Here is a 26,359-nt window from a genome sequence, read left to right as displayed (position 1 = left end):
GAGCATATTAACAGAGTACTTGACAAAGGAAAGAAAAGATTGAGTGTGATGCGTTGCTTGTCAGGAATGGAGTGGGGGGGGGGGCAGATAGAATGGTGTCAAATGCTATATATAGTGCTGTTAAAGTCATCACTGGATTATGGAAGTATGGCATATGGATCAGCAGCTCAGACATCTTTAAAAAAAGTTAAGATGTAATCCAGCTTCAAGCCCTAAGAATATGTTGTGGGGCACTCGAGACCTTTCCGGTGGCAGCGATGCAGGTAGAGTTGGGAGAGATGTTGTTTAAAGTTAAGAAGACATTACCTATTGGGTAAATCTACAAGGACATAAGGTTACACACGCTACAAGAAAATGTACTAGAACATTAACGAAATCTGAATACAATTATTTGGGTGGATAGGCAATGGTATGGCGAGAGAGATGGGGTTGTTTGGGAGGGAGTTTAGCCCCTCTGTGGTTCTTCCTACTGATTGCGAGGGTAAGATATGGGAGGACAGGTGCCGCTTTTAGTGTTACTGAGTTTAAGGTGGCAGTGACAAAAAGAGCAACGGATCATTTATCTGTTTGCACAATGGAGTTGTTGGCCATACTGTTGGCTGCAGAGTGGGTGGAGGAGGAGTAGTCTTCTGCTCTGACTCCTGTGCAGCACTGATGAGTGTAACTTAATACACCCTGTGTGCTACGATATGCAAATGATGAGGTTTTGCCAGTACTTGTATAGGGTGAAACAGGTTGGGGGTATTTGTGATGTTCCTTTGGGTACCAGCTCCAGTGGGAGTAGAGGGAAAGGAGGAGGTAGGTGGGTGTTATCACCAAGCAGGCTCTTAAACATCCTAATGTTGAGATGGAATTGTCAATTAGTAAAGCAGAAGCCAAGCGGTTTAATAAGAGCAGTGGTTAAAAACAAATGGCAAGAGTTGTGGATCAGGGAGAGGAAGGGAAGACGCCTGTTTCAGATCCAGGAAAAGGTGGGGGCAGGGAGGTCCTCAGGCCAAGAGAGAAGGGAGGGAAGTGTAATCACACGGCTGAGACTGGGACACAAAAGACTCAATAGTACATTGAAATTGGTGGGAAAACATCTGACTAGGAGGTGTGATCATTGTCAGGAGGAGATGGAGACAGTGGAACATGTTCTATTTCAGTACCAGAAATATCGGAGGGAAAGGGAGTGATTGTTATTAGATTTGAGATGTAATTTGGGGTGGCAGGTAGCCTAGTGGTTAGAGCGTTGGGACAGTAACCGAAAGGTTGCGAAATCGAATCCCCGAGCTAACAAGGTAAAAAATAATCTGTCTTTCTGCCCCTAAACAAGGCAGATAACCCACTATTCCTAGGCCGTCATTGTAAATAAGAATTTGTTCTTAACTGACTTGCCTAGTTAAATAAAATAAATACAAATAATAGGGTTGAAGAGCCAGGATTCATTGAACTGCTGGGGGAAATCTTCAGGGGATGTAGTATTTCCTTATGTATTTAGTTTCCTTGGATTGACGAGAATCTTGGGTAGGATTTAGACCTTCGCTGTCTCTGGTCCACACTCCAGTCCAGGTGGTGGCGGTAATGCACCTTAAAATTGGTTGCCAACTGCCATATAAAATCCACAGAAAATCTGAAGCCAGGAGATTTAGCAATGTTTTCATCTCACCTTCAACTTTTAGTTGGGGAAAGATACCGTTTTTCAACTGTGAATTAGCTAGCTAACTTTACCCAAGATGTGTGTCTTTGTTTAGAAATTGATAGCATACACTAGCTGGCCTTAGTTAGTAGCTGGTAGTAAAAACTGTGCATTGTGTGGGTATTTTCATATTTTTCTGGAGTTTAATAGTTAGTTGTCCGATAGGTAGTAGCCATTGATTATGCTAGCATGACGATAAAGAAATGCGGAGAAGACTGAGTGCTAGAATCTATTACTAGCTAATAAAAATCAAATCTAACGTTTTGTCACATGCACCGACTACAACATGTGTAGACCTTACAGTGAAATGCTTACTTACATGCCCTTAACCAACAGTGCAGATCAAGAAATAGTTAAGAAAATATTTACCAAATAAGCTAAAGTAAAAAATAAAATAAAAAGTAACACAATAAAATAAAAACAACGAGGTCATATACAGGGGGTACTGGTACCGAGTCAATGTATGTTACAGGTTAGTCGAGGCAATTTGTACATGTAGGTAGGTGTGAAGTGACTATGCGTAGATAATAAACAGAGTCGCAGCAGTGTACAAAACAAATGGGGGGGTGTCAATGTAAATAGTCCAGTGGCCATTTGATTAATTATTCAGCAGTCTTATGGCTTGGGGTAGAAGCTGTTAAGGAGCCTTTTTGTCCTAGACTTGGCGCTCCGGCACCGCTTGCCGTGCGGTAGCAGAGAAAACAGCGACTGGAGTCTGACATTTTTTGGGAGCTTTCCTCTGACACTGCCTAGTATATAGGTCATGAATGGCAGGAAGCTTAGCCCCAGTGATGGTCCGTAATGTAGTGCCTTACAGTCAGATGCCGAGCAGTTGCCATACCAGGTAACCAGGTCAGGATACTCTTGATGGTGCAACTGTAGAACATTTTGAGGATCTGGGGACCCATGCCAAATCTTTTCAGTGTCCTGAGCGGGAAAAGGTGTTGTAGTGACCTCTTAACGACTGTCTTGGTGTGTTTGGACTATGATAGTTTGTTGGTGATTTGGACATCAAGGAACTTGAAACTCTCGACCCGCTCCACTACAGCCCTGTCCATGTTAATGGGGGCCTGTTCGGCCTGCCTTTTCCTGTAGTCCACGATAAGCTCCTTTTGTCTTGCTCACATTGAGGGAGAGGTTGTTGTCCTAAACAGGGAGTACAGGAGGGGACTAAGTACACACTCCTGAGGGGCCCCAGTGTTGAGGGTTGAGGATCAGCGTGGCAGAAGTGTTGTTGCCTACCCTTGCCACCTGGGGGCGGCCCGTCAGGAAGTCCAGGATCCAGTTGCAGAGGAAGGGGTTTAGTCCCAGGGTCCTTAGCTTAGTGAAACAGTTTGTGGGCACTATAGTGTTGAACGCTGAGCTGAAGTCAATGAACAGCATTCTCACATAGGTGTTCCTTTTGTCCAGGTGGGAAAGGGCAGTATAGAGTGTGATTGAGATTGCGTCATCTGTTGGGGCGGTATGCGAATTGGAGTGGGTCTAGGGTATCTGGGAGAATGCTGTTGATATGAGCCATGACCAGCCTTTCAAGCACTTCATGGCTACTGACGTGAGTGCTACGGGGCAGTAATCATTTAGGCAGGTTACCTTTGCTTCCTTGAGCACAGGGACTATGGTGGTCTGCTTGAAACTTGGAGTTATTACAGACTCGGTCAGGGAGCAGTTGAAAATGTCATTGAAGACACTTGCCAGTTGGTCCGTGCATGCTTTGAGTACATGTCCTGGTAATCTGTCTACCCATGGATTTGTGAATGTTGACAGGTTTTAAGGTCTTGCTCACATTGGCTACCGAGAGCGTTATCACACAGTCATCCAGAACAGCTGGTGCTCTCATGCATGCTTCAGTGTTGCTTGCCCCCGAAGCAAGCATAAAAGGCATTTAGCTCGTCTGGTAGGCTTGTATCACTGGGCAGCTTGCGCCTGGGTTTCCCTTTGTAGTCCGTAATAGTTTTCAAGCCCTGCAACATCCGACGAGTGTCAGAGCCGGTGTAGTAGGATTCAATTTTAATCCTGTATTCACACTTTGCTTGTTTGATGGTTCGTCTGCGGGCCAAGCGGGATTTCTTATAAGCGCTATGACGTTACTAGCGCGAGTCGCTATGGTTAATCATGGCTAGGATAGGTGGCTTTCTAACTTTTGTGTACATGGACCAGATCATTGCAAATTGCATTGTCAGCAGTTCAGGTAGAAGACTTTGGTTAAGGTTGTATTGATATCACAATGCATGTCTGTTTTGTTTTCGCCCCAACTTTTCTCCAGTGACAAACATTGGCAGTAGAATGGTCCGTACTAAAGAGCTCAGTGACTTTCAACGTGGCACCGTCATAGGATGCCACCTTTCCAACAAGTCAGTTCGTCAAATTTCTGCCCTGCTAGAGCTGCCCCGGTCAACTGTAAGTGCTGTTATTGTGAAGTGGAAACGTCTAGGAGCAACAACAGCGCAGCCGCGAAGTGGTAGGCCACACAAGCTCACAGAACTGGACCGCCGAGTGCTGAAGCATGTAGCACGTACAAATCGTCCATCCTCTGTTGCAACACTCACAACTGAGTTCCAAACAGCCTCTGGAAGCAAGGTCAGCACAAGAACTGTTCGTCGGGAGCTTCGTGAAATGGGTTTCCATGGCCGAGCAGCCGCTCACAAGCCTAAGATCACCAAGTCAGGCCTTCAAGCAGTGACTGTCGCTGACGATATCAAGGAAAAAGTAGTAAGTCCTCCTGACCTGCATGGGGTTAAGTCGAACATTGTTCAGGTAATCAAGGGAGGGGGTTTGTGATGTGACTATATAGAATTGTGGTTAATGTGAATGGAGAATGTAACAACATGTTATTAGTCACTTGTAAATCAAGGGTGCTTATGCAGTGCTAGAACAAAACATCAGGAGAAACGTTAAGATAAAGCTGATCCCTGTATTGTCATTTCTATAGAAACTTGACTTACCTAAAGTCAAAGGTCAACTGCTCATTTTCGGCGCCACCAACTGGGATCTCATCGGAAGGAAAGAGGTGCCAAAAGCGCAAGGTATAACCCTGCCCAGTCCTGTACATTGCTGTATGCAATACGCTACTTGGTTGTTCCTCAATAGCACTCGTGCTACCAACTTTGAAAGTAGTTGTTCCTGTCTTTCTACTGACAATCTTGAAGCAATCCTCATAATTGACTGCAGTATTGAACTGTTCCTGTTTCTTATCAAATCAAACTTTAAAGTGCATTTACAATCGCAGCAGACTTTACGTTAAAATGGTGGTGTGTGTGTGGTCTCGCAGCGGCCTTCAGGAACCTAGGCCAGAACTTGTGGGGTCCTCACCGCTATGGCAGCCTGAGTGACGTGCAGGTCAGCAGTGTGGTGTCTGGGCCCTGTGCTGCCCACAGCCTCCTAATCACCACTGAGGGCAAGCTCTGGAGCTGGGGTAGGAATGCTATACTGTAATAGCTCATAGTTTGTACTTGCATATACACTACCGTTCAAAAGTTTGGGGTCACTTAGAAATGTCCTTGTTTTTGAAAGAAAAGCTCTTTTTTTTGTCAATTTAGAAGAAACTCAAATTGATCAGAAATACAGTGTAGACGTTGTGAATGACTATTGTAGCTGGAAACGGCTGATTTTTAATGGACGATCTACATCGGCATACAGAGGCCCATTATCAGCAACAATCACTCTTGTGTTCCAATGGCATGTTGTGTTAGCTAATCCAAGTTTTAATAAGCAATAAAACTATCATTTTTTAGACTAGTTGAGTATCTGGAGCATCAGAATCTGTCGTTCTGCCCCTGAACAGGCAGTTAACCCACTGTTCCCAGGCCGTCATTGAAAATAAGAATTTGTTCTTACCTGACTTGCCTGGTTAAATAAAGGTAAAATAAAAAATCAGCATCAGGGTTCAATTACAGGCTCAAAATGGCCAGAAACAAACTTTCTTATGAAACTCGTCAGTCTATTCTTGTTCTGAGAAATGAAGGCTATTCCATGCGAGAAATTGCCAAGAAACTGAAGATCACGTATAATGCTGTGTACTACGTCCTTCACAGAACAGTGCAAGCTGGCTCTAACCAGAATAGAAAGAGTGGGAGGCCCCGGTGCACAACTGAGCAAGAAGACAAGTACAAGACAAGTGTCTAGTTTGAGAAAAAAGACGCCTCACAAGTCTTCAACTGGCAGCTTCATTAAATAGTACCCACAAAACACCAGTCGCAACGTCAACAGTGAAGAGGCGACTCCGGGATGCTGGCCTTCTAGGCAGAATTGCAAAGAAAAAGCCATATCTCAGACTGGCCAATAAAAATGTAAGATTAAGATGGGCAAAAGAACACAGGCACTGGACAGAGGAACTGTTCCTGCCTAGAAGGCCAGTATCCCGGAGTTGCCTCTTCACTGTTGACTTTGAGACTGGTGTTTTGCGGGTGTCTGCTTCTGTGAAGGGCGTAGGAGACAGCGTTGTACGAGGTCTTCAGTTTCTTTTCAATTTCTCACATGGAATAGCTTTAATTTCTCAGAACAAGAATAGACTGACGAGTTTCAGAAGAAAGTTCTTTGTTTCTGGCCATTTTGAGCCTGTAATCGAACACACATATGCTGATGCTCCAGATACTCAACTAGAAGGACAGTTTTATTGCTTCTTTAAAATAAGCCGTTTTCAGCTGTGCTAATATAATTGCAAAAGGTTTTTATAATGATCAATTAGCCTTTTAAAATGATGAACCTGGATTAGCTAACACAATGTGCCATTGGAACAGAGGAGTGATGGTTGCTGATAATGGGCATCTGTATGCCTATGTAGATATTCCATAAACAATCTGCCTTTTCCAGCTACAATAGTCATTTACAACATTAACAATGTCTACACTGTATTTATGATCAATTTGATGTTAATGTAATGGACAAAAAATGTGCTTTTCTTTAAAAAACTAACTTTTGAACATAGTGTATATGTCTTATAGATGTAATCATTCTAGCTGAGTCCAGAAGAAATCATCAATATTGACTTCTTTCTCCCTCTATCAGGTCGAAATGAAAAGGGTCAGCTGGGTCACGGGGACACCAAACGCCTGGAGGCCCCAAAACTGATTGAGGCCCTCGCAGACGAAGTGGTGGTGGCTGCAGCCTGTGGTCGCAACCACACCCTGGCATTGACAGAGGGTGGCACCGCCTACTCGTTTGGAGAGAACAAACTGGGCCAGCTGGGCCAGGGCAACCAAACAGATGCAGTCCTCAGTCCAGCCCCGGTAAGCAACATAAACCTTGAAAAGGAAAGGAGAGCCGCACACTCTAGGAGCTCAAATGCAATAATTGAATGACCTAATAACCAACGTTTCGACAGACAAGCTGTCTTCATCAGGGTATGACGACAAACACTGCGGTCACTAGTTTATATAGTGTCAAAGGACACACAAGTGTCTGTAATCATGGCCGGGTGTGGCTTGATACTATTGGTTCATTTACAGATATAAGTAGAACATATAAACATAAAGAATCATAGATTCAATTTGGCTACATAGGCCTACAAACATGTACAATGAATAGCAAAATCACAATGGCTTCAGATCAAAGTCTACGTTGAGACCGAAGGGAGAAAGGGTCTTTTAAATGAAAGATCCAGGCAGCCTCTCGTTTTAACAATAAATTGTCGACGTCAACCCTCTCGTAGGGAGGGTGACGTGTTCGATGCCTATATAAAGTAGGGCCCGAAATCGGGTGGTTCGCTTCCGTAAAGTGGGCCGCAACTGGGTACGTCGAATTTTTGCACCTGACGGTGCTACGATGCTTCGTAGTTTTAATTCACACATCGTTTTACCCACATACTTTTTACCACAAGGACAAATGATAAGATAAATAACTGTCTTAGTGGAGCACGTATTCACACCTTTGATTTGTTTCCCTGTTTGGGGTTGTTTGAAGGATCTACATTTGTAAGTGCCATTGCATTGAGTGCAGCCACTACACTACACTAGCCATTTCCATCTGGTAGAGGCACAAATAGACTTTGTGCAGGGATATTTTGTGGCGGTAAATCAGAGTTTACCAATTGATCTCTGAGATTTCTTCCCCGCGAGAATACGACCAAGGGAGGGTCGGAAAACACATGACTGATACTGTCATCGGATCTTAGAATGTGCCAATGTTTGTGAACGATTCCCTTAATTTGCTCAGAGCACTTTGAATAGCGGGTAGTAAGAACACAAGAATGCTTATTTTTGGGAGGCTGTCCTTGAAAGAGATCATGTCTCGATTTTATTTAGGATTTTCTCAATGGCAGTATTAATCTGACCATTTTTGAATCTGACCCTCTCCTTGAATTTTCTTTGCGTCTCAGCAATATTTCGGTCAATCTGATTGTTTTTTGCAAATTCTTTTGATTTGACAGAATTGGCTGAAGGGAAACTGTTTTTCAATGGAAGCTGGTGACAACTACCAGCCCTCAACAAACTGTTACGATCAGTAGGTTACCTGTAAAGATCAGTGTATAGAACATTATCCTCACACAAAATCAGAAGGTCAAGGAAACTGATTTGACGTGTGTCAGATTGCATAGTAAATCTCAGGTGCTCAGAACGAGAGTTAAGAAAAGCATGGAACGCCTGGAGCTGTTTTGCATCACCCCTCCATAGAACCAAAATATCATCAATGTACCGTTTCCAAATAATTATGTTAGGCAAGAAAACATTTTTGAGAAGATTGAGAATTGACTGTTTCTCCATGTAACCCACATACAAATTAGCATAGTTTGGAGCCATAGGGGATCCCATAGCAGTACCCTTCATCTGAATAAAGTAATAATTTAGAAACATGAAATAGTTGTGTGTGAGTACTATTTCAGCCAATTTTATAATGCATGCACTGGAAGCAACTTCAACCTCATTATTCATCTGCCTAATTATTGTGGCTGGTTTATTATAGGTTTAATATGGCCACATGCTGAGCCTGTGCTTATGAAAGCTTCTCCTTTCCCCTCTCAGATCCAGTACAATGGGCAGCCCTTGGTCAAGGTGGCGTGTGGGGCAGAGTTCAGCATGGTGGTGGACTGCAAAGGAAACCTCTACTCGTTCGGGTGCCCAGAGTATGGCCAGCTAGGTATGTACCCAACTAACGAGCAGGACTGGACAGATTTAAACTTCTAAAAAAAAAGGTTTCTCCAATGACACATTTGAAGAGTCACAATGACCCCTTCAAAAATCATTCTAGATCTAACACTGGCGTTGCACTTGTAACGGGGTTATATTGGTGATTCCCCTTGCCACTTTATTGTTAAGCCAATGGGTTTTTGGTTATAGTTTTGTCTTGCCTTCACCTACTCAACATGGCATCTTATTGGCTGGTTTGCGTAGCTTGCTTACGATGGAGGATGTTTCAGTTAGAATCGTCCCAGTGAACAAGCACCAAACCAGCGGTAGTATGGCCAGCTAGTTGGTTGCAAAGCACTGTATGTCAAAATTGATTTTTATACTCCCAAGTGATGATTTAAATGTACAATTTACAGTGGGGAGAACAAGTATTTGATACACTGCTGATTTTGCAGGTGTTCCTACTTACAAAGCATGTAGAGGTCTGTAATGTTTATCATAGGTATACTTCAACTGTGAGAGATGGAATCTAAAACAAAAATCCAGAAAATCACATTGTATGATTTTTAAGTAATTAATTTGCATTTTATTGCATGACATAAGTATTTGATCACCTACCAACCAGTAAGAATTCCGGCTCTCACAGACCTGTTAGTTTTTCTTTAAGAAGCCCTCCTGTTCTCCACTCATTACCTGTGTTAACTGCACCTGTTTGAACTCGTTACCTGTATATAAGACATCTGTCCACACACTCAATCAAACAGACTCCAACCTCTCCACAATGGCCAAGACCAGAGAGCTGTGTAAGGACATCAGGGATAAAATTGTAGACCTGCACAAGGCTGGGATGGGCTACAGGACAATAGGCAAGCAGCTTGGTGAGAAGGCAACAACTGTTGCCGCAATTATTAGAAAATGGAAGAAGTTCAAGATGACGGTCAATCACCCTCGGTCTGGGGCTCCATGCAAGATCTCACCTGTGGGGCATCAATGATCATGAGGAAGTTGAGGGATCAGCCCAGAACTACACGGCAGGACCTGGTCAATGACCTGAAGAGAGCTGGGACCACAGTCTCAAAGAAAACCGTTAGTAACACACTACACCGTCATGGATTAAAATCCTGCAGCGCACGCAAGGTCCCCCTGCTCAAGCCAGCGCATGTCCAGGCCCGTCTGAAGTTTGCCAATGACCATCTGGATGATCCAGAGGAGGAATGGGAGACGGTCATATTGTCTGATGAGACAAAAATAGACTTTTTGGTCTAAACTCCAGTCGCTGTGTTTGGAGGAAGAAGAAGGATGAGTACAACCCCAAGAACACCATCCCAACAGTGAAGCATGGAGGTGGAAATATCATTCTTTGGGGATGCTTTTCTGCAAAGGGGACAGGACGACTGCACCGTATTGAGGGGAGGATGGATGGGGCCATGTATCGCGAGATCTTGGCCAACAACCTCCTTCCCTCAGTAAGAGCATTGAAGTGGCTGGGTCTTCCAGAATGACAACGACCTGACACACAGCCAGGGAAACTAAGGAGTGGCTCCGTAAGAAGTATCTCAAGGTCCTGGAGTGGGCTAGCCAGTCTCCAGACCTGAACCCAATAGAAAATCTTTGGAGGGAGCTGAATGTCCGAATTGCCCAGCGACAGCCCCGAAACCTGAAGGATCTGGAGAAGGTCTGTATGGAGGAGTGGGCCAAAATCCCTGCTGCAGTGTGTGCAAACCTGGTCAAGAACTACAGGAAACGTATGATCTCTGTAATTGCGAACAAAGGTTTCTGTACCAAATATTAAGTTCTGCTTTTCTGATGTATCAAATACTTATGTCATGCAATAAAATGCAAATTAATTACTTAAAAATCATACAATGTGATTTTCTGGATTTTTGTTTTAGATTCCGTCTCTCACCGTTGAAGTGTACATGTGATAAAAATTACAGACCTCTACATGCTTTGTAAGTAGGAAACACTGCCGATTTAGCAGGTTATCAAATACTTGTTCTCCCCACTGTATATCAATTTGTTTGTAAATGTTATTCGAACATCACACATAAGATGCAGCGTTTTTTGGTGCATATTTGTTATGCATTTTGTTGTAGAGAATTCCAGCTAATACTAGCTAGCAACTTACTGTGTCTGGTGGGGGGGGGTTCGTATATTTTGTACAGTGCGGCACGTGCAGAATTGGATGGTGAGCTGTGCATTGCATGACGTGCAATTTTGTGCTGTTTTTATCAGGTACATTGTTCCAAATATTATATTGTAATTGTTATATTATTTTGTTAACTACATTGGCCAGTGAACAAGCACCAAACCAGCGTGCGGTTCGTGCAGAGTTGGATGGTGAGCTGTGCATTGCATGACGTGCAATTTTGTGCTGTGTCTATCAGAATAAAGCTCCATGACTGGTGCTACAAATTGGAGCTCGTGTCGATGATTGATTGTACACAACGCAAGAAGAGTACTGTTACAGTGGTGCTGTGACCATCCGTCGCTGGATTTCCATCTCAGAACTTCGCCGTGGTTGCCGTTGAAGAATCAGATAAGACGTCGCTGGTGCAGTTTATGGCGATATCGCACTGCAGCGTTTTATTATCGAAATTGGTGATTTCTCTGGCTGAGACTCTCTTCACAGATAAACGATATAACTTTTGTGTTACTTGTTTATTTGCAATTCTAACGTATATCTGAAATAAGTAGGGTGAGTTTTACCAGTGTACTAGATATAGGTTAGATTTTGAAGTGAGGTTGAAAATATATATAATTTTTTGCTATTTACATTTTAATTAGTGTGTTGATTTCCCATTGTTAAGATGGAAGGCGTTGGGAGAGGTAGGGGTTTCCTGTCATTTAATCTGTCACCATCTGTTGGTATTGGTTCAGCCAAAATTCCATTTGCTTCTACACCTATGCCTAAACTGGAGGTTTTTGGGAGAATTGATGATAGTTTACCCATGGAAACGCCCAAGGATGTGTGTGATAGAGTTTTGCCAAATAGAGGGAGTGGGGAGGTCTCCATGGATTTCATAGCAGACATAGCACAGCAGATTGGTCATTCCATTGGGGAGAACATTGCCTACTGTTTGCAGTCAAAGGCAATCGTTGGACATGTTGGGGACAATGTTATGGGGAGTGTATGCAGTTCTAGGGTTATGGATGTGTCAGGCCTGAACCTGGTATTGAAGTCTGATATCAGGGAACCGGTGTACTTTTGGGTGGATGGCTCTGAAAAGTGCACAGTGCATGAGTGGGAGGATATCGTCATGGTTTACATGCGTAAGAGGGGCGTGTCTGTGATGGACCAAGCAGTTGAGGTTATGGGTAAGCTTATGGGAAGGGCCCATTGTTAAAGTGGGCATACGCAGCAATCCCTCCGTTGATTTATCTAAAGGCCCGAGTCCCATCTTTGACATACTGAAACAACATTTTAGTGACACTGCTTTTTCAAGCATGCCCCTCGCTGACTTTTATGCCACATTACCTCTGACTGATGAACAACCATTTGAATATTGGCTCAGACTGAACAGGGCTATGGAGGTTGCTGAAGATTGTCTAAAGAGACAGGAAAAAAGTGTTGAAGACCCATCTCGTGAGCTCACAGTCATGTTCATCAGACATTGCCCTAACGCTGAACTGTCGCTTATCTTTAAGTGCAAGCCATTACAGCAGTGGACCGCTGCAGATGTTCATGAGAGGTTGAATGAATATAGGAGGGAGCGGAGGTACTCCCACTTATCTAAGGGGACCCCAGCCATCGCAACAATGAAGCAGGAAGTGAACCATGCCTGCTGTGAGGCCCCACATGGAAGTACCTAATGCGTTGCCTTACCCAGCCCAGACTATTCAGCAGGAAGTTGGTGCTGTCTTGCCAATCACCATGCCTGCTGTGAGGCCCCACATGGAAGTACCTAATGCGTTGCCTTACCCAGCCCAGACTATTCAGGGCTCAGCTGAGCCGATGGAACGTATCCTTGCAATGCTGGAGCGTGTGCTGGAGCAGAGGCCACAACCGTCTGACCGTAAGTTCCAAAAAGGGAATAGGAGCAAATTGAAGTCTAATGGGCCATGTAACATGTGTGACTCTAGAGCCTATGCAGGAGCACTTAGTCTGGGGCAGACTACAAAACACTCAGAATCTATCAGCGGGCAGTGCTGTTCTCATTGAGCTCAGCAGTTCAAGGTGAGGTGAACACCAAGGTCAATACTGGTAGGGAGGACAGTAGCTCTATTGCAGGGGAATGGGTGGCTCCCTGTTAGAGTGATAAACCTTTTTCAGAAGACAGTGACTTTGAGACGAAACGCCACTCTAGCCGATGTCTTTCCTTGCATGGCTCTAGGGGACTTTGACTGTTCGTGTGTGAATGATGATTCATCAGCAGCTTTACAGCAGCAAGTGCAGAGAACGGCTGATATACTCACTGACTGCCAAGATGACTTGACACTGACTGATGACGGTTCCAGCCAACTTCACGATACTGACAGACCTGACAGTTCAAGCGATCCTGAGGTCTTACGTGACTTAGGTTTGACTGATATTGATGTTGACTCCTGTCAAGTGTCTCCTGCTGGTAAGAAGAAACTCATCCAGCTCATAGCTGAGTACCAGTCCATTTCTTTCCAGGCACAAGTTGGATTGTGGAAAAGCGTGATGAGAGTGATGAGAAACCCTTTCGGATGCCCTACCGACGCCTTTCACCAAATCATTATGAGAAGCTCAAACAAGCATTGAATGAGATGGAAGAACGTGCAATCATAAGGAAGTCTAGTAGTGAGTTCGCCTCTCCCCTTGTCCTTGTATGGAAGAAGTCTGGAGACCTGAGACTCTGTACTGATTTTCGTTTGATCAATGCTCGCACCATCAAAGACGCCCACCCACTCCCTCCCCAGACTGACGCACTGGCTGCTTTAGGTGGAAATGCCTTTTACTCGACAATGGACCTTACCTCTGGCTACTACAATGTGGAAGTGCATGAGGATGACCGGAGATTCACAGCTTTTACGTCGCCATTTGGATTGCACGAATACAATCGTATGCCACAGGGGTTATGTAATAGTCCTGCAACCTTTTATGAGTATGATGCTAAACAACTTTGGGGATCAGAACTTTCTTAGCCTGCTGTGTTACCTTGACGATATCTTGGTCTATGCGCCCACTGAAGATCTGGCTATACAGCGCCTGGAAATGGTTTTTGAGCGTCTCAAGGCTCACAACCTGAAGTTGGCGCCAAAAAAAGTGTAACTTTCTGCAGAGGTCTGTGAAGTTTCTGGGTTATATCATTAGTGCGGATGGTGTAGCTACAGACCCTGAGAAGGTGAGGGCCATTACAGGAGTAACAGAAGCTGATCTGATGGAAGATGGTACTGACATTCCATCTCAGAAGAAATTGAGGTCATTCCTTGGGATGGTGGTGTATTAACAACAGTTCATTGAAGGTTGCTCGACCATCGCAAAGCCTCTCTTTGGATTGACTACTGGACACAAGGCTCCACGCTGGAAAAATAAGTGACGCTCACCTGTCAGGAAGTTGACGGCTGCCGACTGGATAACAGAATGCAGACAGGCCTTATTCCAGCTAAAGCAAGCCTTACTGAACCAGGTTTTGTTGGCCCACCCCAACTTCGACAAACCCTTTCTACTCTCAGTGGATGCATCCAGCAATGGCCCCTTTCCTGCCAATGTTTGGGAGGACTCCAAGACTGCCTGTTGACATAGTCTTTGGCTCTGTCATAGAGAACCCAGAAGTTGTCTTCTATGACCAGTTTGTTCAGTCTTTGAGGAGAGATCTGAAAGAAGCCATGAATACAGCACAGGCATCTGCAGCGAAGTAGTTGAAGAGGCATGCTGACCTTTATGACAACAGAGTCAGAGGAACACCAGTGGAGATTGGGGATTGAGTATTGCTGGCTAACAAGGGGGAGCGAGGAAAGCGGAAGCTCGCTGACCATTCGGAGGATACTGTCTACCTTGTCACTGAATTGAATGCTGACAGTCACACTTTTAAGATTCAGAACAGCTCCACTGGACAGGAGAAGACGGTACACCGCAACCTGATAATGCCAGTCAACTTTCTTCCTCTTCCCCATGCTGCCGTTGATGAGGGAACTAATTAACAGAGTCTGAGGACATGAATGACAGCCTTGTGGTTTCAGCTGCCAGGGACACTGCAGTGGATGATGATGCTGAGTACAGAACAAGAGTGTGGGTGTCGGAGGTGCCTTCTGAAGGAACAGGTGACACAAGCCTGGAGGGTGATGTGCGATCCTTGGATACTCAGGATATTCCACCTTTGGATTCTGTGGATGATATACTGCAGCTGGAAGGTCGGCCTCGATCAGAGAGTCTTCAAGAATCTGCCCAAGACCGTAACAGTGTAGTGAGTGAGCTAATTGACCAGTCTGCTTACGATATCTGTACTGACTTACCAAACGCAGACCATTCCTTACCTGATCAGTTACGTATTGACTGTGTTGACGGACCCACTATTGCAACAGTACACAACACTTACCCCTTATGCAGTTGAAGGTAGTTGGGGTCGTATTAGGTCAAGGGCAGGAAGGCTATTTAAACCAGTGTCAAGACTGATTGAGATGATGAATCAGCAGAAAGTTAGCTCTTGAAGGTTAAATAAGTGAATAGAGGGACAATGGTATTGACATCTTTTATTTGGTTTGCTTTTACATCATTGTGACCGTGATTAGAGGTTGCAGGATGGTAATGTGACGGATATGATAGTCTCTTATAGTTGTTTATTTTATTACTTGGATGTTTTAAAGTCACTGAGTGTACTTAACATGTAACAGGCATGTTTACCTATGAGGGCTAAGGGGATTGATCAACCACTTTTCACTCTTAATTCTCATGGAGTATAGTCTGACCGGAATATTTAGTGACTGTTTTAAAGCAGGGTCTGCATCCTCGATATACATAGCTTTACCAACGCAAGAAGAGTACTGTTACACACTTATTTTTGTTTTGGGTCACAGGACACAACTCTGACGGCAAGTTCATTGCCCGCGCCCAGCGCATCGAGTTTGACTGTGAGACCATTGCACGCCGCGTGGCCATCTTCATGGAGAAGAGTAAGGACGGCCAGGTGACGCCTGTACCTAACGTGGTGGTCCGAGACGTCGCCTGCGGAGGAAATCACACGGTGAGGAGGGAAGACCAGGACTCGTATTCAGTCTTGGAGAACGATCAGTTTGGCCTTTTTAGATCATAATGAATAAATTGACATGTACATGGGGAACTTGATCCTAGATCAACACTCCTACTCCTGAGGCGCTTTTATGAATACGGGCTCTGATACTTACTGCCACAAATACACCTTGAGCCAGAAATGTGCATTTTAGAGCCTCCCGGGTGGCTCAGTGGTTAAGGGCGCTGTACTGCAGCGCCAGCTGTGCCACCAGAGACTCTGGGTTCGCGCCCAGGCTCTGATGCACAATTGGCCTAGCGTCGCCCGGGTTAGGGAGGGTTTGGCCGGTAGGGATATCCTTGTCTCATCGCGCACCAGCGACTCCTGTGGCGGAACGGGCGCAGTGCACGCTAACCATGCACGGTGTTTCCTCTGACACATTGGTGCGGCTGGCTTCCGGGTTGGATGCGCGCTGTGTTAAGAAGCAGTGCGGCTTGGTTGGGTTGTGTATCGGAGGACGCATGACTTTCAACCTTCATCTCTCCCGAGCTGCTACTAAACAATTGGATACCACGAAATTGGGAAGAAAAAAGGGGTAAAATTCAACAACAAAAAAACACACAAAAAAAAAAAGGAAATCAAAGAACATAGAACTTTTGCATCTCACAATAGTGTTGGTATATATTAGTGATGTCTCCACTGAATGAAAAATGTACATTTGAGTCATTCAACAGACACTCTTATCCAGAGCAAGCTACAGTGTTCCCTTCATGTTTAATGAATGAACCTGCAGATGGAGACCTCTTCACTCTGGTCCTTAAATCTGGACACTAATAGGGAGCTGAGCGGGTCTGATAACATTTGGCACCAGCCTGTGTTTAAAGGGATAGTCCACTCTAAGTATGAGTTTTCACTTATATTGGCCGTAGTTGATTCGCCAAGTCAGGTTTTTTTTTTTCTCACTTTTTGGTTTTGTTAGCGTGAGGTATGTAAACTGTGTTTGTGTGTGTCCCCAGCTGATATTGGACTCCCAGAAGCGGGTGTTTTCCTGGGGTTTTGGTGGTTATGGACGGCTGGGTCACACGGAGCAGAAGGACGAGATGGTGCCCAGACTGGTGAAGCTCTTCGACTTCCCCGGGCGCGGGGCATCCCAAATCTACACTGGCTATCAGTGCTCCTTCACTGTAAATGAGATGGGTATGGGACACAATGCTTAACCCCTTGAATGTCGCACTGATGAGTAAATCTTTTTAGAATTATTTCATTTATTACCCCTATTATCAATTTATATACACTCTGTACAAAACATGTCTCTTTCCATGACAGACTGACCAGGTGAAAGCTGCTATCTCTTATTGAGGTCACCTGTTAAATCCACTTTAACCAGTGTAGATGATGGGGAGATCTGGTTAAAGAAGGATTTTTAAGCCTTGAGACAATTGAGACAAGGACTATGTGTATGTGCAAGACAAAATATTTAAGTGCCTTTGAACAGGTTATGGTAATAGGTACCAGGCGCAACGGTTTGAGTGTGTCAAGAACTGCAATGCTGATGGGTTTTTCACGCTCAGCAGTTTCCCATGTGTATCAAGAATGGTCCACCACCCAAAAGACATCCAGCCAACTTGACACAACTGTGGGAAACTTTGCAGTCAATATTGGCCAGCAGCCCTGTGGAATGCTTTCAACACCTTGTAGAGTCCATGCCCCAACGAACTGAGGCTGTTCTGTGGGCAAAAGGTAGTGCAAATCAATATTAGGAAGGTGTTCTTAATGTTTCGTTGTAGTGATTTCAGGGCGTATCCCAACTGTGATTTGAACCTAGCATCTGTCAGTCTAAACAGTGTAGCCATTACGCCAAGAGTTGGACAAATTTTGCTAGTGTTTTTTGATAAGGAAGCTACAATATTAACATTTTGTGTGCAGGAGGGCTATTTTTCTGGGGGGTCACCAATACCTCGCGGGAGTCTACCATGTACCCCAAGGCCGTGCAGGACCTGTGTGGCTGGAAGGTCCGCAGTCTGGCGTGCGGGAAAAGCAGTATAGTTATCGCTGCAGACGACAGCACCATCAGCTGGGGACCCTCCCCCACCTTTGGAGAACTGGTAAGTTTTATTATACAAATATACACTGAACAAAAATATAAACGGAACAAGTGTTGGTCCCATGTTTCATGAGCTGAAATAAAAAAAATCCCAGACATTTTTCATATGCACAAAAATCTTATTTCTCTCAAATTTTGTGCATAAATTTGTTTAAATTCCTGTTAGTGAGCATTTGTTGTTTGACAAGATAATCCATCCACCTGACAGATGTGGCATATCAAGAAGCTGATTAATTATACAACTGCACCTTGTGCTGGGGACAGTAAAAGGCCACTTCGAAATGTGCAGTTCATAGTCACACAACGCCATGCCACAGATACCTCAAGTTTTGAGGGAGTGTGCAATTGGCATGCTGACTGCAGGAATGTCTACCAGAGCTGTTGCCAGATAATTGAATGTTAATTTCTCTACCGTAAGCTGCCTCCGTCGTTTTCGAGAATTTGGCAGTATGTCCAATCGGCCACGCAACCACAGACCACGTGTAACCACGCCAGCCCAGGACCTCCACATCCGGCTTCTTCACCCATGGGATGATCTGAGGTGGGCAGGGCTGAGGAGTATTTCTGTCTGTGATATAGACTTTTGTAAGCACTCAATCTGGTTGGCTTGGCCTGGCTGCCAAGTGGTTAGGCCTATGCCCTCCAAGGCCCACCCATGGCTTCACCCCTGCCCAGTCATGTGAAATCCATAGATTAGGGCCTAATGAATTTATTTCAATTGACTGATTTTCTTATACGAACTGTAACTCTCAAATCTTTGAAAATGTTGCGTTTTATATTTGTGCTCAGTATAGAAATGTACTTGTGTGCTCAAGAGACTGCTGAATTGGCACACCTGTTCCTGCTTCACCACTTATGACATGGGTTTTGTGTTTTGTTACAGGGATACGGAGACAACAAGGCCAAGTCCTCCACTACTGCTCAGGAGGTGAAGACCCTGGATGGAGTTTACACTGAACAGGTGTGGAGCAGCAACCGAGAATGAAAACAGTGGTGAATTTGAATTCCCACTTATGTATTCTGAAGATGGGAACTGCATTTAGGTGCATGTTCACTCTGAAACGTTTCGTTCTTTGTGGTTGCAGGTGGTGATGGGATACGCACACTGCCTGGTCATCGCCAGACAGGATACTCCACAGGAACAAGAGATGCTCAAGAAGCTGCCAGAGTACAACCCAGGCCCCCTCTGATGGGGCACCATCCAGCCACCTTACCATTTGTCAACAGATTCTCTCCAGAATGCATCTCCCCTTTAGGTCACCTTTGTAAGGCTTGATGGATGGCTGGGGAGGGTGGGCTCTTGTATGTATGCGAACACAAACAAGTCAGTTCTTTTTGTGTTTGTTCCCAAAGACCAATGACATTTTCTTTGTTCATGAAGTCCATGGCAGTATTACTTTTTGTCAGGTCGATCTGTATGCATTGTCAGAACACAATCGGGATCTGAGACATTGTGCCATCAAGTTGATGCTCTCCGGCCATTGACTTCTGTTACATTCTTTGGTTAATCTCTTCACTTGTATGATTAAATGTTGGTGCCAAGGATGCGCAACTGTCCCTCAGGCCAGTATCTGCTTCTCATTCCAGACTTTTTTCACCTCAGTGACCCCTTTTAGCCTGGGAATATAGGTGTGGGCACTGCAATCTTGGCAATGAGAACCAGCATGAATGTGGTTTTGCGACTCTCTTTTAGTGCAAATGGTTAACAGGGTGTGGTTATCCTAGTTTTAAATCAAGATTGGTTGTTTTTCTTAATTTGTTTTGGTGTCTGGGTCAGAAGGCCCACATGTTTTTTACATTTCAAACGTGGAAATGGTAAAGGTTAATTAAATTGGTTGATTTTGTTCAGTCTGTTCTGACATTGCCTCTCTCCTGCCCCAAGAGAGGTTTAAAGCTTTTGTTGGCCAGTACATCTTGTCATCACTGCTGTCAACAGCCTGGTTTTGACCACTGTATGTAGCAGTTAGTATGCATCCATCTGCTGACCAATCATCCACCGTACTTTGGGTGAGCTAGGAGTAGATGACTGGGATCGTACAGATGGGCAAGTTTCTTGTACATACCGATGATGTTCACTCCATGGGTTGATTTCGGGCCACACTTCTAGCACCAATCTGATTTAACCAATTCTGACAAGCAAATTTCCCCATTTACCAATGAGCATATCACACCTTACACAGGTTCTGAGCTGCCAAATACTTGATTCATTTACAGATGGTTATGCTGGATTAACATTGTGGAAGGTTGACTGTTTTGTCTGCATTTTGGGAGTTATGGCTAGCTGAATCGAGTGCCTTCAGAAAGTATTCATACCTGTTCAGTTGTTTCAGCCTGAATGTAAAATGTACTACATTTTTTTACACTTGTATACAAACACCCCATAATGTCAGAATTGTTTAAATTTGTACAAATGAAATAGCTGAAATGTCTTGATTCATAAGTATTCCACCCCTTTTGTTATGGCAATCCTAAATAAGTTCAGGAGTAAAAATGTGCTTAAGTCACAAGTTATGTATAACATGATTCTTTAATGACTGCCTCATCTCTGTACCCCACACATACAATTATCTAAGGTCACTCAGTTGAGCAATGAATTTCAACCAAAGACCAGGGAGGTTTTCCAATGCCTCTTAAAGGACACCTATTTATAGATGGATAAAAATGACAATCTGACACTGAATATCCCTTTGAGCATGGATAAGTTAATGACACTTTGGTGTATTGATACAGAATTCAGTCACTACAAGGATACAGGCGTCCTTCCTAACTCAGTTGCCGGAGGGGAAGGAAACCATAGATTTCCCCATGAGGCCAATGGTGATTTTAGAGCTGTTTAATGGCTGTGATGGGAGATAATGGAGGATGGATCAACAACATTGTTACTTCACAATACTAACCTAGTTGACAAGGTGAAAAGGAAGCCTGTACAGAATATTCCATCAAGGCACTAAATAGAAACTTATGTTTGTGGCAAATCCAAAACTGCACTTTAGAGTACCACTCTCCATATTTTCAAGCATAGTGGTGGCTGCATCATGTTATGGGTAAGCTTGTAGTCATTAGGCACTGGAGTTTTTCAGGATAAAAAAATGAACCATAGGAGCTAAGCACAAGAAAAATTCTAAAGGAAACCTGGTTGTCTGCTTTCTGGAAGTTGAATTCACCTTTCAGCAGGACAAAAGCCTAAATCTACACTAGTAATTTACCAAGAAAACAGTGATGTTCGAGTGGCCGAGTTATTGACTTAAATCTGCGGCGAGACCTAAAAATGGTCTAGCAATGCTCTGCTAATTTGACAGAGCTGGATGAGTTTAAAGAATAATGGGCAAATGTCACAACCCAGGTGTGGAAAGCTCTTAGCCAGAAAGACTTCTACAAAGTTGACTCAGGGGTGTGAATACTTATGTAAATGAGCTATTTCTGTTATCCTTTTTCAATAAATTTGCAAACATGTTTTCACTTAGTCCTTATGGTGTAATGTGTGTATATGAGTGAGAGAAAGTATATTTAATCAATTTTGAATTCAGGATGTAACAAAATGTGGAATAAGTCCAGGGGTCTGAATACTTTCTCTAGGCACTGTACTGCATTGTCACAAGAAGGTTGAGTGATCGTCACCCACAGTGTGTATTCAGGAGTGCACACCGCAGCAAAACGTTTTGCAATGAAAATGTGTTTCTTGTTGGACAAATTCAGGTAGGTCCCTCCCTGTTTTTTTGCGTCCTAGTAAATATACCCGCTCCATGTCTCGTCACCGTAGAGAAAAAAATTAAAAACAGGAGTCTAAGAATTTATTGAATGTACAAAATCCAGCAGACAATGTTTAATCCTCATCCTCTTCCTCCTCCTCATCCTGGTTGATCTGGAAGTAGCGTAGCTCGTAGCTCTCCTTTGTGTTGGCCACAACACGCAGCCAGTCGCGAAGGTTGTTCTTCTTCAAGTACTTCTTGGTCAGATATTTCAGATATCTGCAGACAGGAGACAGATGGCATTCAGATGTGAAAGGTTGGGCTTTTTCCCCAATGCAATACACATACTAACTTAGTAAAGAAAACAAATATACACACACAGTACCAGACAAAAGTATGGACACCTACTCATTCCAGGGTTTTATATTTTTTAAATATTTTCTACATTGTAGAATTATAGTGAAGACAAACACATATGGAATAATGTAGAAACCAAACAAACTGTTAAACAAAGCTAAATATATTTGAGATTCCTCAAAGTAGCCACTCTTTGCCTTTGACAGCTTTGCACACTGTTGGCATTCTCTCAACCAGCTTCATGAGGTCATGTTAAAAGTTCATTTGTGGAATTTCTTTCCTTCTTAATGCAATTGAGCCAATCAGTTGTGTTGTGACAAGGTAGGGGGTATACAGAAGATAGCCCTATTTGGTAAAAGACCAAGTCCATATTATGTCAAGAACAGCTCAAATAAGCAAAGAGAAATGACAGTCCTTCATTACTTTAAGACATGAAGGTCAGTCAATCTGGAAAATTTCAAGAACTTTAAAAGTATCTTCAAGTGCAGTCGCAAAAACCATCAAGCGCTACGATGAAACTGGCTTTCATGAGGACCGCCACAGGAAAGGAAGACCCAGTTACCTCTGCTGCAGAGGATAAGTTCATTAGAGTTTCTTCTTCTTCTTTCTTCTCCAACACCGTTTTTGCATTATTTAAACCAGATGGAACATATTTCATTATTTAGTTATGTATTATATTAAGTTAAAATAAGTGTGCTCATTGTTCATTCAGTATTGTTGTAATTGTCATTATTACAAATATATAAAAATCGTCTGATTAATCGGTATCGGCTTTTTTGGTCCTCCAATAATCGGTATTGGCGTTGAAAAATCATAATCAGTCAACCTCTAGTTGAGTTGCCAGTGCAGTCACCATACCTTTTGGAGAAGGGGACCTCAGAAGACACAGTGATCTTGCTCTTGCTCCTCTCAATAGACACCACACCACCACCCAGGTTGCCAGCTTTCCCGTTCACCTTGATGCGCTCCTGAAGGAACTGCTCCTATAACCATTAAGACATGCTGTGTAAGCGTATACTTCGAATTTCCCCAAAACCAAAGATTGACAGCTGCCCAACATGCTAGTGAAGTGCAGTGTTTCCCAAAGTTGGTCCTGCGCCCCGTTTTTTTTTTTTGCCCTAGCACAACACAGCTGAACCAACTCATCACCAAGCTTAGATTATTTTCAATCAGCGGTGTAGTGCTAGGGCAAAAAAACAAAACGTGGGGGTGGGGCATTTGGGAAACCCTGGTGTAGCGGAAGTGAAACTAGCCCATTGGCTGGAGTACATCAGTGACATCACACCTTCCTTGAGATCATGGAGTGACCGACTAGTCTCTTGCACTGTCAGCAAACAGGGTTGGCTTTGAGTTGTGTAGGTTGCTAGTTAGTTTGAACCCCGCTTGGGATGTAACAGAACGCACTCTTACATTAGCATAGTAATATTCTGTTCAACATATCTCATGTCGATCCCATGGACTAAAATCCTTAGATCTGTATATGAATTTGAGAGTGATTACATTTCAAAACTCCATCTGTCCCTCAGCTTTATTCTAAATCAAGTGGTAGGGGTGCCACTGCCTGGGACAGGCTGAAACACAATTCAAGATGGTGGCTAAAGTAAAGGGGATTCAAAGAATGGTGTTTGAGAAACTTTTTTTAAAAGTTGACATTTTCACTGCAACCTGGCACAGGTAAAAATCTACTTACAAAGTTGGCAGCATCCATGATGCCATCTTCAACAGGGTGGGTGCAGTCCAGAGTGAACTTCAGGACCTGCTTCTTCTTCTTGCCACCCTTGGAGCCTTTGTTGCTCTGTTTCTTCTGCAAATCAGATGAACAGACAAATAAAAATGAGACCGTCCACCAACCGTCCGTCCACCAACGCTTCTCCGATTAGCTACCTGTCTAGGTCATTAGCTAGCTGTCGCTCTAAAAGGCCACCCTGCTAGTTCTAGTAATCAAGTTAGGTAGCTGTCTAGAATCTAACTAGCTAGGCTTCTAGTTCAAACATACGCGCAACAACCGCTCAGACATCAACTAAATTAGCGATCTGTCTATCGTCAGTTAGCTAACCAGACCTATACTTTTATCACTTAACTATTAAGTACTGCTGACTATAAAACGAACTGGAAAACGATAAGCTAGTTTTCTGTAGCTAGCTACAACGTGGTGGATCTCTAGGCTAGCTAAATTAGCAGGCCTCGTGAATAACAAAACCCAATGCAGTATTAACCATGACATAAGCCCCCCCTCCAAATATGTCCCTATTCATACGAATATGACACAAATCAAGTACAGTCGTTTGAAGTGTGCAACATGTATATATTTGGACACTTGTTCACACGCGATTGTACCCACCACAGGAGCCATGGCGAAGAATTTAGCAGAAAGGAAGAACTAGGTTTGCGCGTGCGTTACATTTCGGGCCTGTTAAATCAATCGCTGATTGAGTCGATACAATCACTGAATCAGAGTTCGATTACTATTGTTTTCAACAAACATTATTTTATTTAAATTCCATACATTTTGAAAGATGAATTAGTACCATAAAAACAATGCATAATTCTACAAATTGTAACAACATACAAACACTGGATAAAAGAGCATATTCTAAATGACTAAACCGTACAGCCTTTTACATTCAAAGACTTTTGAAAAGTAGCTATACAATTAGCTACACACTGCGGTGATACAGTATGTGAATGCCTCCATACAGCTGTTACATCTTAGCTAACCTTCTCAGTTGCAGGTGGTACAACAAAAAACAGAATATTCAGAGACGAGTTCTCGTCATTTTAGTTGCCAGACATATTGCATTTCCCAACGTATTTGATTTGATATTTGCAGGAACTAGTCATTTCTATGCGATGCGGCCAAATTGTAGAAGTCACTGTGCGACCAGAACAAAGATCGACACACGTGCAAGAGGCATTTCTCATTGGAAACAAAAAGTGGATTCAATATTTGTATAAAATTCAGTTTTTCAGTGTACTTCAGCTTGCAAGCTTCCCCTTTAACCTCCAAACATAACAATGGCCATTATGGCCGAACAGTTCTATTTTTGTTTCATCAGACCAGAGGACATTTCTCCAAAAAAGTACGATCTTTGTCACCATGGGCAGTTGCAAACCATAGTCTAGCTTTTTTATGGCAGTTTTGGCGCAGTGGCTTCTTCCTTGATGAGCAGCCTTTCAGGTTATGTCGATATAGGACTCGTTTTACTGTGGATATAGATACTTTTGTACCCGTTTCCTCCAGCATCTTCACAAGGTCCTTTGCTGTTGCTCTGGATTTGATTAGCACTTTTCCCACCAAAGTATGTTCCTCTCTAGGAGATCGAACTCATCTTCCTGAGCGGTATGACGGCTGCATGGTCCCATGTTGTTTATACTTGCATACTATCGTTTGTACAGATGAACGTGGTACCTTTTGGCGTTTGGAAATTGCTCCCAAGGATGAACCAGACTTGTGGAGGTCTACAAGTTTTCTGAGGTCTTGGCTGATTTCTTTTTCAATGATGTCAAGCAAAGAGGCACTGAGTTAAGGGAGACCTTGAAATACATCCACAGGTACACCTCCAATTGACTCAAATGATGTCAATTAGCCTATCAGAAGCTTCTAAAGCCATGCCATCATTTTCTGGAATTTTCCAAGCTGTTTAAAAGGCACAGTCAACTTAATGCATGTTAACTTCTGACCCACTGTAATTGTGAATTATAAGTGAAATAATCTGTATGAAACAATTGTTGGAAAATTACTAGTGTCATGCACAAGTAGATGTCCTAACCAACTTGCCAAAACTATAGTTTGTTAACAAGAAATGTGTGGAGTGGTTGAAAAACAAGTTAATGACTCCAACCTGTCATGGCTGTTGAAAGATGAGGACCAAGGTGCGCGTACATTTTCTCTTTTATTTGAAATGACACCAACAAAACGTGAAGCTTCAGGCTATGTGCCATCAAACAAAGTTAACTTCCCACAAACACAGGTGGGGGAAAAAGGGTACCTAAGTATGGTTCCCAATCAGACAACGATAGTCAGCTGTCCCTGATTGAGAACCATACCCGGGCCAAAACATAGAAATAGAAAATCATAGAAACACAAAACATAGAGTGCCCACCCCAACTCACGCCCTGACCAAACCAAAATAGAGACATAAAAAGGATCTCTAAGGTCAGGGCGTGACACAACCTAAGTGTTGTAAACTTCCAACTTCAACTGTATGCTATTTCCAAAACTAATATTCATTGCTCAATTGTCCCCTTTATTGTTCCATTCTGAATTAGCAACCAATGCATGACGTTTGACAGGAGTCATTGGAGGCTGCAGTGGGGGAAATAGAGGGATTATAGAG

The 26,359-nt window shown here is 43.5% G+C and overlaps 2 protein-coding genes across 2 annotated transcripts; one reads left to right on the top strand and one right to left on the bottom strand.

Annotated features, from left to right (window-relative positions):
• Positions 1-4,226: 4,226 nt before the first annotated feature.
• Positions 4,227-21,430, top strand: LOC112233078 (protein RCC2 homolog). Its single transcript, XM_042299330.1, has 10 exons — positions 4,227-4,387; positions 4,608-4,701; positions 4,947-5,090; positions 6,683-6,903; positions 8,635-8,749; positions 15,721-15,887; positions 16,889-17,069; positions 17,799-17,977; positions 18,860-18,937; positions 19,062-21,430. Exons 1-10 carry the CDS (start codon positions 4,292-4,294, stop codon positions 19,164-19,166), a joined length of 1,380 nt encoding a protein of 459 aa, XP_042155264.1. The 5' UTR covers positions 4,227-4,291; the 3' UTR covers positions 19,167-21,430.
• Positions 21,431-21,753: 323 nt separating this feature from the next.
• LOC112233077 (60S ribosomal protein L22) lies at positions 21,754-24,450 on the bottom strand. The gene is made up of 4 exons (XM_024400471.2): positions 24,364-24,450; positions 23,713-23,826; positions 22,881-23,005; positions 21,754-21,944 (listed from the first exon to the last, which is right to left on the bottom strand). Exons 1-4 carry the CDS (start codon positions 24,373-24,375, stop codon positions 21,800-21,802), a joined length of 396 nt encoding a protein of 131 aa, XP_024256239.1. The 5' UTR covers positions 24,376-24,450; the 3' UTR covers positions 21,754-21,799.
• Positions 24,451-26,359: the final 1,909 nt, after the last annotated feature.

Source organism: Oncorhynchus tshawytscha, linkage group LG16, assembly GCF_018296145.1.
Source record: "Oncorhynchus tshawytscha isolate Ot180627B linkage group LG16, Otsh_v2.0, whole genome shotgun sequence".
Taxonomy (NCBI): domain Eukaryota; kingdom Metazoa; phylum Chordata; class Actinopteri; order Salmoniformes; family Salmonidae; genus Oncorhynchus; species Oncorhynchus tshawytscha.
The sequence above is the reverse complement of the archived record's forward strand: the minus strand, read 5'-3'. Positions and strand labels throughout refer to the sequence as shown.

Coding starts and splice junctions, on each gene's coding strand:
- LOC112233078 (XM_042299330.1), top strand. CDS start 4,292: ATGGGTTTCCATGGCCGAGCAGCCGCTCACAAGCCTAAGATCACCAAG. Junction 15,888..16,888: donor CCTGCGGAGGAAATCACACG/GTGAGGAGGGAA, acceptor GTGTGTCCCCAG/CTGATATTGGACTCCCAGAA. Junction 17,978..18,859: donor CCCCCACCTTTGGAGAACTG/GTAAGTTTTATT, acceptor GTTTTGTTACAG/GGATACGGAGACAACAAGGC.
- LOC112233077 (XM_024400471.2), bottom strand. Junction 23,006..23,712: donor TCATGGATGCTGCCAACTTT/GTAAGTAGATTT, acceptor TAATGGTTATAG/GAGCAGTTCCTTCAGGAGCG. Junction 21,945..22,880: donor GAGGTCCCCTTCTCCAAAAG/GTATGGTGACTG, acceptor TCCTGTCTGCAG/ATATCTGAAATATCTGACCA.